Here is a 12,566-nt window from a genome sequence, read left to right as displayed (position 1 = left end):
GTCCAGGTGGGTCAGGGCAGAGTGAAGTGCTGTGAAGATGATGTCCTCTGTTGACCTGTTGGTGCAATAGGCAAATTGATGGGGGGGCGGCATCCAGGGTAGTTCGCAGACAGGATTTCAGATGTGATAGAACCAGTCTCTCAAAGCACTTTGCAATGATGGGGGTGAGTGCAATTGGACAGAAGTCATTCAGGCCCGTGGCAGTGGAATGCTTCAGCACTGGCACGATGGTGGCGATCTTGAAGCTTGTGGGGACAACTGCCTGGGCCAGGGACAGATTAAAAATGATCGTGAAGACCCCGGCCAACTGCCCTGCACAGACTCTGAGCACACGGCCAGGTATTCCATCCGGACCAGCTGCCTTCCGTACATTCACCCTTCTCAGGGTGGCGCAAACATCGGAGGTGGAAAGTGAGAGAAGCAGTTCACCAGGTGGGAGATCTGCTTTGAGGGTGACCTCCTTGTTCTCTCGGTCAAAGCGAGTGTAGAAGAAGCAGGCTGGAAGGGGGCACAGTACTAGGTGGTTTGAAGTCTGTAATGACCTGTATGCCATGCCACATGCGCCGGGGGACCGAGGAGCTGAAATGCTCCTTGATTCTCTGTTTGTATATGTGTTTAGCCTGAGAGATTCCCCTCCTCAGGTTGGCCCTGGCTGAGCTGTAAGCCTCCCAGTCTCCAGACCTCAACTCAATCCAACCATCAACCACCTGAGCTACATATTGAGTTGTTTCCGGTTTTTAAAAAAATTATGTATGGCAATGTACTGCTGCCACAAAACAACAGATTCTGATTTTTCATATTATTGTAACTTAGTTATATTTTTTATGTGAACAACAGGAATTCTGCAGATGCTGGAAATTCAAGCAACACACAAAGTTGCTGGTGAACGCAGCAGGCCAGGCAGCATCTCTAGGAAGAGGTGCAGTCGACGTTTAAGGCCGAGACCCTTCGTCAGGACTAACTGAAGGAAGAGTTAGTAAGAGATTTGAAAGTGGGAGGGGGAGGGGGAGATCCAAAATGATAGGAGAAGACAGGAGAGGGAGGGATGGAGCCAAGGGCTGGACAGGTGATAGGCAAAAGGGATACGAGAGGATCATGGGACAGGAGGTCCGGGAAGAAAGACAAGGGGGGGGGGGGGAGCCCAGAGGATGGGCAAGGGGTATATTCAGAGGGACAGAGGGAGAAAAAGGAGAGTGAGAGAAAGAATGTGTGTATAAAAATAGATAACAGATGGGGTACGAAGGGGAGGTGGGGCATTAGCGGAAGTTAGAGAAGTCGATGTTCATGCCATCAGGTTGGAGGCTACCCAGACGGAATATAAGGTGTTGTTCCTCCAACCTGAGTGTGGCTTCATCTTTACAGTAGAGGAGGCCGTGGATAGACATGTCAGAATGAGAATGGGATGTGGAATTAAAATGTGTGGCCACTGGGAGATCCTGCTTTCTCTGGCGGACAGAGCGTAGATGTTCAGCAAAGCAGTCTCCCAGTCTGCGTCGGGTCTCACCAATATATAGAAGGCCACATCGGGAGCAGCGGACGCAGTATATCACCCTAGCCGACTCACAGGTGAAGTGTCGCCTCACCTGGAAGGACTGTTTGGGGCCCTGAATGGTGGTAAGGGAGAAAGTGTAAGGGCATGTGTAGCACTTGTTCCGCTTACAAGGATGAGTGCCAGGAGGGAGATCAGTGGGGAGGGATGGGGAGGGGGGGACGAATGGACAAGGGAGTCACGTAGGGAGCAATCCCTGTGGAAAGCGGGGGGGGGGTGGAGGGAAAGATGTGCTTAGTGGTGGGATCCCGTTGGAGGTGGCGGAAGTTACGGAGAATAATATGTTGGACCCGGAGGCTGGTGGGGTGGTAGGTGAGGACCGGGGAACCTTATTCCTAGTGGGGTGGCGGGAGGATGGAGTGAGAGCAGATGTTTTTTTATTTTTTATGTATTGTACTGTACTGATGCTGCAACACAAATGTCATAACATATGTCATAGACAGTAACCCTGATTCTGATCATCAATTACAGCTGCAAATTATGGGCCCTGAAGTACTAGTTAAAAATAGGTAGCATTCCCCTGGGCAGCAGCAAATAGAGGTGCTTACGTAACATCTTTCACATTCAATTCCATGTTGAAAGAAAGTTGTTTAGTTCAGATGAGGTGATATGCAAGGGTTCGAATACTTCAATGTCAATGAAAGCAACAGTTAAATCAGATTGATACTTACTGAGAGTTTGACAACGGGATCTCTGTTGGAATCAGGTGAATCCTAAGGAATACAAAGTATGGAGCAATTAGGAATACTGTCTCCAATAATCTAATGTATTTTAACTTTAAAAAATAGTGCAGCAATATTGAGGTCACAATTAGCTTCGTGGGGTGACCAACAGAAATAATTCCGAAATGCTGCAATATCAGTGCTCCCTATTACACTCTCACAAGGTCAAATCTAAATGCAGTTAATGTTTGACAAAATGTTGCAAACAAAAACAACACCTGTAATACAAAATAGGAACAGTTGTAATCAATAAGGCAGCTGAAGCCTACCCTACCATTCAATAACAGGGCCCGTCTGTGATAGATTCAGTTCCTTCTCTGCATCAGATCTCCATAGCTCTCAACCTTTCAAATACTTATCTATCACCACCTTAAATATGTTTAATGATCTAGCTTTCACCAGACTCTGGTTGAAAATTACACAATTTCCATACTCTTGGATAAATCCAAGTTTTAAATTACTAGTCCTTTATCTCGTAACTACAAGACTTTGTGAGCCCCCTCTAGCCAATCAGGCCCTTTGTTGGTCAGGTTTGATCATGGATGCTGCGCCCTAGCTGTCTACATATGCAGACAAGGGCGGTATGATATGGAGAGCAAGCTGTTGCTCATGTAGCAGGCTCCTCCTCTCAACACAGCTGATAAATCCAAAGGAACGTCAGAGACTGATAAAGTTTAGCACCAGTGGTGTTGCAAGGGTTGCCAGTCAGTGTTCAGATCAATGCAAGACTGACTGCCTTAGGGACTAACGCTGGATTTTTCCTCAGGGCTTACTCCCAAAGCCTTCACCATGAGTGGGTATAGTTGCAAGGCAGTGGAGGTTTGAGATCAGAGATTTCTTTCTCCTAGATGAGCTGCCAACCACGGCTGACGAGGCCCATCTTCCACCAGTAACAGCCCAAAGAAATCTCAACATCTACCCTAGCCAGTTAGTGGCTAGAAAGTTTGTGAATTCTGTAGAGTCTTCTCTATTTCTGTATAAATATGACGTAAAATGTGATCAGGTCTTCACATGTCCTAAAACTAGATAAAGAGAACCCAATTAAATAAATAACACAAACATATTTGTTCATATATTTATTGAGAAAAACAATCCAATGTTACCCGTATTTGATGGAAAAAGTATGTGAACCATTGCTTCAGTAACTGGTGTGACCCCCCCCCTTGTACAGCAACAGCTTCAACCAAACGTTCCTGCTTACTGTTGATCAGTCCTGCGCATTGGTTTGGAGGAATTTTAGGCCATTCCTCCTTACAAAACTGCGCCAACTCTGGGATGTTGGTGGCTTCCATGCATGAACACCTTGCTTCAGGTCCTTCCACAACATTTCTGTAGGATTAAGGTGATTTGATTTGATTTGGCCTTTCAAAACCAAAATTTTCTTCCTTTTAAACCATTCTGTTGCGATTTACTCTTGCCTTTTAGATCATTGTCTTGTTGCATTATCCAATTTCTATTAAGATTTAGGTGACAGACTACTACTCTAATATTCTCATGTGAAATGTCTTCATACAATTTTGAATTCATTGTTCCCTCAATGATTGTCCAGGCCCTGAGGCAGCAAGGCAGGCCCAAACCATGATGCTCCTTCCACCATGCTTCACAGTTGGGATATAGTTTTGGTGTTGGTGCGCAGTGCCATTTTTCCTCCAAAAAAAAAAAAAAAGGCAATGTGCTTTTCTTCCAAAAAGTTCAACTTTTGTTGATCTGTCCATAGAACGTTGTCCCAGATGCATTGTAGAACATTCAGGTGGTCTTTTGCAAACTTGAGATGTGTAGCAATGCTTGTTTTTCTGGAGAGAACTGGTTTCCTCGTGGTGTTCTTCCATGAACACCATTCTTGTTCAGTGTTTTTCTTATAGTGGACATATGAGCAGAGACTTTAGCAAGTTCTAGGGACTTCTACAGGTCTTTTGCTGTTATCCTTGGGCTCTTTTCCAGTTCCTTCAGCATTGCACGTTGTGCCCAAGGTGTGATCTTTACAGGATGTCAACTTTTGGGGGGGGGGGTGGGTGGCAAGAGTACTGAGTTTCCTCCATTTGTAGACAATTTCTCTTACTGTGGACTGATGAACACTCAGATCTTTAGAAATGCTTTTGTAGCCTTTTCAGCTTTGTACATCTCTACAATTCTTCTTCCAAGCTCCTCAGAAAGTTGTTTTGATGGAGGCATGGTGCACATAAACAGATCTTTCTTGAGAAGAGCAGGCTCTGTGAGTAACCTGAAAAGTCTTTTTTTATAGAGCAGGGCACCTCTACAATCCACTCACCTGACTCCAAATATTTTTTGTAAAAGGCATTACCCAAGAAATTCACATACTTTTTGCAACAGATACATGTAATATTGAATCATTTTTCTCAATAAATAAATGAAGTATAATTTTTTTGTGTTGTTTATTTAATTGGGTTCTCTTTATCTAGTTTTAGGGCTTGTGTGAAGATCTGATCACATTTTGGTCATTTATGCAGAAATAGAGAAAATTCTACAGGGTTCACAAACTTTCTAGCAGCACTGTAGGATCAAATGCTTGAATTAGGTCAGTCTGCATTCTCTTAAATGCTAATAAACACAGATCCAAACTGTCTGGCCTCACTTGATAGAACAACATTTCAAATTCAGGAATTAGCCTGGTGAGTCTCCTTTGGATGGCCTTCAATCCTTCCACAGGTTGGGGGTGAAGAAAGAGAGAGAAATTGCTGCACGCACTATTCTATAAGCCTATACAAAACCTCTAATTATAAACTCTAACCATTCTGTAAAAAAGGTCAAGATATTTGTTGAACCTGTCTGATTTATGCATTCAATTCAACTAAGCACCCCTCTCTCCACCCAGTGAACTTCATTTATTTGCAGTCATACTTCCCATTTAGATAGCAATTAGTTATTTGACTCTTCTCAAAGTTATGACTCCACTTTAAACTGCATTTGCCACTTTCCCCCCAATCATCTCATTGCAGAGGAGAAACTGAGAGCAAACAAATATTTTAAAATTACAATAATTATAGATTCATGTGCCATGGTAATGTAGAGGTTCGTTGTTAGGTTGCATCTGGAAATTCCAGTTTGCGGACGATTTCCCTCCACGCCGCTCTGACATATTGGGAAATCATGTTCCTGGCAGGTTACAGCAGTGGTTTGCCTTTGCCTGCCGCCGGGTGAGTTTAAAGAGATCACCAGCTCTAGTGTAGAGGTTAGCACACTGCTATTACAACTCAGGATGTCAATTTGTACGTCTTCTCAGTGGAATAGGTGGGTTTTCTCTGGGTGCACCAGTTTCCTCCCACAGTCCAAAGGCTTACTGGTTATTGGTCATTGTAAGTTGTCCCATGATTAGGCAGGGGTTAAACCAAGGGTTGCTGGGCGTTGCAGCTCGAAGGGCCAAAAGGGCCTGCACTGCACCATATCTTCAAATAAATAAACAAAATAAATGCAATATGGAGTAACGGCTTGATTTGAGTGAACACAATTTAAAAAAAAACACGTCATCAACTTTTTGAAGTCTGCATCAGTGCGTTCTGGGTTTGTATTAACCAGAATGATACAAGATACATTAACTCCCTCAGAGGACACAGTGATTAAGTTATCAATTATCCATTCAATTCAATTTCAAAGTAAACTTGCAAGGTAAATATTCTAACCAGAAGTGGTGGGGACTTCACAGCCTGCTGACTGTCTGATCGACGTAGCGCACCATTTATCCTCTTCTTCAGCATCTGTAGAGTGAGGAGAAAACTTTAGATCAAAATTCACGCTTCCTTTTGATGGAATACCCAGTACTTGCTCGAATGAAGGTGTGCACCATTTAAGATAAAGCCATTAACACCATCTAATGGCATGAAAAACATCAACACTATCAGAGTGCATTGTTGCTCGACTTGCCTGACAAATAAACTCCACTCTTGTGGGCAGCAGTGAAGGACTGAGTGAGCTGTTATCTCACAGCTCAGTGAAGGGATTTCAATCAGACCTTCGTTGCTGTCAACGTGGAGTTTCGCACACTGTCCCCTTGACCACAAGGGTATCACAGTCGTACAGTGGTTAGCGTGGCACTATTACAGCTCAGAGCATCGGATTTTAGAGTTCAATTACAACATCTCTGTACGTCCTCCTGTGGAATGCGTGGGTTTCCTCCTATAGTTCAAAGATGCACTGATTAGTAGGTTAAGGACGCGAAAATCTGCAGATGCTGGAAATCCAAGCAAGAGCCACAACATGCTGGAGGAACTCAGCAGGCCAGCCAGTAAACACTCAACATTTTTGGCAGAGACCCTTCAGCAAGACTGGCAGAAAAAAAAAACAGAAGTCAGACAAGAAAGTGGAGGGAAGGGAGGAAGAAATACAAGGTGATACATGAACCAGGAGGCTGGGAGGGGTGAAGTATAGAGCTGGGACGTTGATAGGTGAAGGGGATAAAGGGCTGGAGAAGGAGGAATCTGATAAGAGAGGATAGAAGAGCATGGAAGAAAGGGAAGGGGAGGAGCGTCAGAGGGAGGTGATGCACAGGTAAGGAGATAAGGTGAGAGGGGGTAAATGGGAACAGAAATGGTGAAGGGGGAGGGGATTAGTAGGTCAATTGTACATTGTCCTGTGATTAGGCTAGGATTAACTGGGGGTTGCTGATGGTGCTTACGGCTGGAAGGGCCTATTCTGCACTGTATCTCAATAAATAAACAAGACATAGGTGCAGAATTAGGTTGGTCGGCTCATCGAGCCTGCTCCATTGACTGTGCCATTTTCTTTGGGGTATTTTAGCTTTTCTCCAAAATCCCAGAAATATGTGGGATAATATACAAATTGGGCTCTGTAAATTACCCTAGGGTAGAGTCTGGAGGGAGTTGATGGACGTATGGGATAAAATAGGGTTATGTGGACTCAGAGGCCAAAGAGCACCATTTCCAGTGCTGTACAGACTCATGACTTCACCACTTATAGACACCCTGCATGGAAATACGATTTCCTCTGAGCTACCCAACATCCTGGCAAAGATCACCTTTCTTGTATTATCAGATAAAAATTTGAAACACCAAGTACTTTTATTATAAATAGTGGAGTGATACATGTCACCCCACCATTTTCCACACAGATACATAAAAATGGGTAATAAATTCCAGTGTACCTGCTGTATAAAAATCTAAAAAGCAGGACAATTTTTAAAATAGTACTAGGATCAAATTATTTCCCCTAGAATTAGGCACCTCAAGTTTTTTTTTTAAACCAAGTTTACTTATTATTTAGAGATACAGCATGGAACAGGCTCTCCTAGCAACCCACCTATTTAACCCCAGCCTAATCACAGGACAAATTACAATGACCAATTAACTCACCAAAGGGTACGTCTTTGGACTGTGAGAGGAATCCTATGCACTCACAGGAATGACATACAAACTTCCTTATGCCAGAATTGAATTCCGAACTCTGATGCTCCGATCTGTAGTAGTTTCGCGTTACCACTTAGATACTGTGGTTACGTTATGCCTGTTACTTGTCAAACCTGCCTTCTGAGATCAAAACAAATGCACAATCTGCACTGTTTGCAGCAATAATTGGACCAATATATTGCAAAGTTACAGATCAGCCTATTAGAAAGTGTACATGTTTCTGGCCTAACAATTAAAAACAAAATTACCTTCTTTATATTGCCACCCGATTTCTTCACCATGAGCTCATCCACCATTGCTTGCAAGGAGATGCTCATCATTATTGCCTAATAAATAAATATCGATTAGGACAAATTTCAGCTACCATTATACACCTGAAAATAACAAATGCTCATAAAAAAAATTAATACTGTTAAATGAAGTGGTTAAGTGGCACAAAGAATATTTGGTTCTGGTACCACTTTATACCTCATAGGCAGGTAGAGCCGGAAGACTGTGGGCAGTTCTCATTACCACATAATACGTATGGTAAGGTATGATATGATATTACACAGCGGATAGTGTCAAGGATGTGGCCTAGATTAGAGCAACTCAGTTATGAATGTGTTTTCCTCTTGGCAAAGGGCAACCTGAATGAGGGACTGAAAATTTGAAAGAGCAACATTAGTGACAGCTAGCTTTGACCATAAGGCATTAGTCTGGAAGTAAGGTATAGGCGAATGAGTGGATCTGAGGAAGAAAAAGGAGGCTGAAATTGAACTCTTGAAGGGGAGTTGAAGAGGGCAGTATTTACATGAAAGCTTAAAATACACGGAAAACACTACTGCAAAATGGGAATAGTATAAACATATACCTAATAGTTATCAAGAACATGGAGTACTATGGTTGAGACAATTCTGGCAAAAACACACTAGAATATTAATCTGCAATATAATAATAGGCAGTTAAATGTCATCACTTCTGATTTCAGATCTCTGCTATGGTCACATCTGAATGTGACTTCAGATGACACCAATCATAAGATAAAATGAAGAAAAGCTAGTTCCAAACAGTGGTATGTCCAAATTAATTATTATATACCTGTGTGAAGTTTATTTGCCTTTATAAAGTGATTTCTGTATGCAAATAATCTCCCAAACTGACTTCACAGAAAACCAAAAGGTCTAATTGCCAGGTTTCTATGAAGCTGGCACAAGACTGGGAATAAATAAAGATTTCTGGAATTAACAAATGATTTGGGTTCTGCTAATAACTGGTGGCTGTAAAGTATCATTCACTCAGAGCTACTTAATAAATGCTTTCCAGTCAGATAAGGAGTGCTTGGGAGTGAGGCCAAGGGGTAATCCACACTGTGTAATAATTTATGTTCAGTGAAATGAAAAATGCAGCCAAATAGCTATTATGCCTAGCAGAGCTTTGAACCAAGAATACAATGTAGGATTGATTCAAAGTCCATTTTTACCCAGCCAGAAACACTGAGGAAAATAGCATCTTCCACTGCAATATATTTCCGATGATTTCATGTTCTGAACTGCCATTTAACACAGGATACAAGTCTATTTCCTGGGAATCATTTAAATTTTTTGTATTTTGATTTCCACAGATGCAGCATCACTCAAACAATTCTCAAGTTCACGAAATACAGTGCCTTGAAAAAGTATTCACATCTTACACGCTCATTTTCTAAATTTAAAATATATTGAAATAGGTTTTATTTGAGCTGATCTATAACATTGCGTATTGTGTCAAATCAAAAGAAAAATTCCAAAATCTGTTAATTTACTAAAAATTAAAAACCAAAATTGTGAGGCTGAAGTATTAATCCCCTTTGCAATTACTATGCTAACTTTCCTCAGTAGCAATACATTACCTTCCCAACTCACCCAATTTGCTGATGTAGAAAATTGGAGGTTTGCCCTATTCCAATGAATTCATAAGAATAGATACCCCATCTCCATGGAAGGTCCAGTAGTATGGGGTAGATTTTCAATAGACCAAACCAAAATGAAGACAAAAGAGCATTCAAGACAAGTCGGAGAAATGATAATAGAGAAGCACAAATCTGGGGAAGGGTACAAAACCATCTTAAAGGCACTTTAAATACCTTGGAGCTCAGTGCCGTCTATCCAAAGGTTGGGCAGCTAAGCCTTTATTTTTCTGGAACACAGGACACTGAGAGGTGAACTCAGTGGTGTATGAAATCATGAGACGCATTGGTAGGTTGAATGTAAACTGTTTCTTCCTCAGGGAAAGGGGTGGCACAGTAGTGAGGTAGTTAGTACAACGCTTTACAATACCAGCAACCAAATTCAATTCCCACTGCTACCTGTAAGGAGTTTGTACATTCTCCCAGTAACAGTGTGGGTTTCCTCAGGGTGCTCCGGTTTCCTTCCATAGTTCAAAGACATACCAGTCGGTAGGTTTATTGGCCATTGTAAATTGTCCTGTGGTTAGGTTAGGATTAAATTGGGGAACTGCTGGATGGCGTGGCGCAAAGGGCCGGAAGGGCCTATTCTGTGCTGTACTTTGATAAATAAATAAATCATGAAAAAGTGGAAAAAATATGAAAACACAGCCATACTTCCCAGGTCAGGCCATCCCTCTAATCCTAGCTACCAGCACGCATAAGAGAGGCCATGTGATGTCAACAGTCACTGAGTAAGCTGCAGAAGTCAGTGGCTGCAACTGGAGATGAAGTTCATAGCTCCACATTCTCCAAGGCCTTGCACAAAAAGGGTAGTCATGGAAAAGTGTGAAGGAAGCAGCCCTGGCTTAAAAAAAAAAGCATATCCTTGCCTGTAAAATCTTTGCAAAGTGTCACTTAGAAGATACTGTAAGGATGTGGAAGGTCTTGTGATCAAATAAGACTAAAGTGGAACTTCTTTTGCCTCAATATGAAGAGGTACATGGGATGTAAATCTAATATTGCACATCAGAGTGATAACACCATCCCTACTGTGAAGTATGGTGGAGTTAGCAGCATGCTATGGGGGTGGTTTTATTAAAGGGAATGGTAATCTGGTCAGGACTGATGGAAAGACGAATGCTGCTAAATACAGAGATCCTGCTAGCCTCTGCCAAAAAGCTTAAGTGGGAGAAAGTTTGTCTTTCAGCTGGACGATGACCCAAGGCGCATTGTCAGAGCAACCATGGAGGTGCTTCCAATGAAGAAAATTGATGTCCTTGAGTGACCCAGAGCCCTGACTTTAAACCAATCGAACATCTCGGCAAGACCTCAAGATCGCTGCCCCCCAAACGAACCTGGCACAGCTTGAGCAATTTTGCAAGGAGGAACAGACAAATCTTGCTTCATCACATTGTGCAAATTTAATAAAGACTTATCTAATGGCTGTAATAGCTTCAAGATGTGGTTCAACTAAGTACTGAGCAAAGGGAGATGAATATTTTTGAATATTCAGTTTCTGAATTTTTAGTTTTTCATGTTTTACAATCTTCCCTGTTTTTGGGCTTTACTGTGAAACGAGAAGCATGTGATTCAAACAAAAATTTTCAGTTAATTTGATCAAAATTCCTGATTGTAATACTCAAATTATCTGAACAAAGTGTTGAGGACTGATTACCTTTCCAAGTCCTGTACTTAATGAAGTTTTTTTTGGGGAGAAATTCAGAGAATAAGAGCTCAACATTTTGCACAATGTATCAAGATAAAACTTTGTCAGTTCCTTGCACAGTGACTGGTCGGACCCTGGGGAGTTCTATGGAACAGAGGTACCTATGGGTGTGAGTGCATTGTTCTCCAATGCTGAAAACAGGAGGGCAGAGATTTAAGATCAGAGGTGTGAGATTTAAAAAAGATGTCAAGGACAGTTTCTTCAATCACTGGCTGGTGCATAAGCTACCAGAAAGTTATTGTGGTGGGTATCTAGACAATTACATGGATAGGACTTGTTTAGAGGGCTATGGGGAAATGTCAGCAGATAGAACCAGCTAGCTGGACAGTTGGCATGGACAAGTAGGTTGTTTCCATATTTTATAACTCTGACTCCTTGCATTAAAACTTCTAATCTCCAGTGCAAAATGGTCTTATTCGCTACTTGGGTGCACCAGTCAAAAAAGGGAAATATTAAAAAAAAACACAGCTATGTTCCCGTTGCATGAAGAAAAACTATGTTTAAAAAAAAAATAAGCCATTTCTGAAATACAAGGTTTCAATGATGGACCACTTAAAGCAAAACATTTTCATGCTGAAAATGAAACACATTTTACCTGTGGGCTAGAAATTGTCACCCACTGTAGCTTGTCTTTGCTCATCAGATACTCAAACGCCAGTTCAAGTTTGGTCTCAGTTTTTCCTGGGCTGCTTGCTGTACCATTTGTCATTGGAACCTGCTAACATTTAAAATATGTTCAATGTTCAAAGTAAATTTATTATCATAGCACATATGTCACCATGTACAACCCTGAGATTCATTTCAAATATATTGCAAAAAGGTCTAAGCAGGCAAAACTCAATTAATATTGCACCTGCCAGTAATTTTCCCCAGAAAAATTTAAACATCACTTAAAAAAAAATGGAGGTTCTCATTTAAACCAATACTAACCTAAACTTTAACAGGCATTTCAATGTTTTGTTGACAAAGGTTATGTATGGATTTACTTTTATCTCAAGTGGCCCCCTCCAGCACAGTTTAACAAGATTCTTTTCTAGTTCTGAAAAAAGATCTTAGACTTCATTTGTTAACTCCTTTTCCCACAGATACAGCCTGACCTGCGTATTACCAGCATTTTAGATTTCAGATTTTCAGTATTTGCAGATTTTAAGATTTTCATTTACAAACAGACCATGAAACAGAAATTGGATACTTGTTCTAATATTTTGCTGGTGTTATAAATTGTTCTCTCCAAGAACAAGAGTCAAAATTAATACGTTTAAAACACAGTAAAATATTTTCATTT

At 41.4% G+C, this 12,566-nt stretch overlaps 1 protein-coding gene across 2 annotated transcripts in view; it reads right to left on the bottom strand.

Annotated features, from left to right (window-relative positions):
* The window catches only part of snx17 (sorting nexin 17), an 88,463-nt gene that overhangs the window by 9,700 nt on the left and 66,197 nt on the right, over positions 1-12,566 (bottom strand). Inside the window, exons 11-14 of one of the 2 annotated variants that reach the window (XM_072245867.1) lie at positions 11,877-11,999; positions 7,898-7,975; positions 5,910-5,984; positions 2,221-2,262 (exon numbers count right to left, since the gene is read on the bottom strand). In XM_072245867.1, the coding sequence (XP_072101968.1) occupies positions 2,221-2,262; positions 5,910-5,984; positions 7,898-7,975; positions 11,877-11,999 (318 nt within the window). The remainder of the gene's footprint in view (positions 1-2,220; positions 2,263-5,909; positions 5,985-7,897; positions 7,976-11,876; positions 12,000-12,566) is intronic. The other variant, XM_072245873.1, reaches the window with a different exon arrangement.

The sequence above is a fragment of the Mobula birostris genome, chromosome 2, assembly GCF_030028105.1.
Source record: "Mobula birostris isolate sMobBir1 chromosome 2, sMobBir1.hap1, whole genome shotgun sequence".
In the NCBI taxonomy this organism is placed as follows: domain Eukaryota; kingdom Metazoa; phylum Chordata; class Chondrichthyes; order Myliobatiformes; family Myliobatidae; genus Mobula; species Mobula birostris.
The sequence above is the reverse complement of the archived record's forward strand: the minus strand, read 5'-3'. Positions and strand labels throughout refer to the sequence as shown.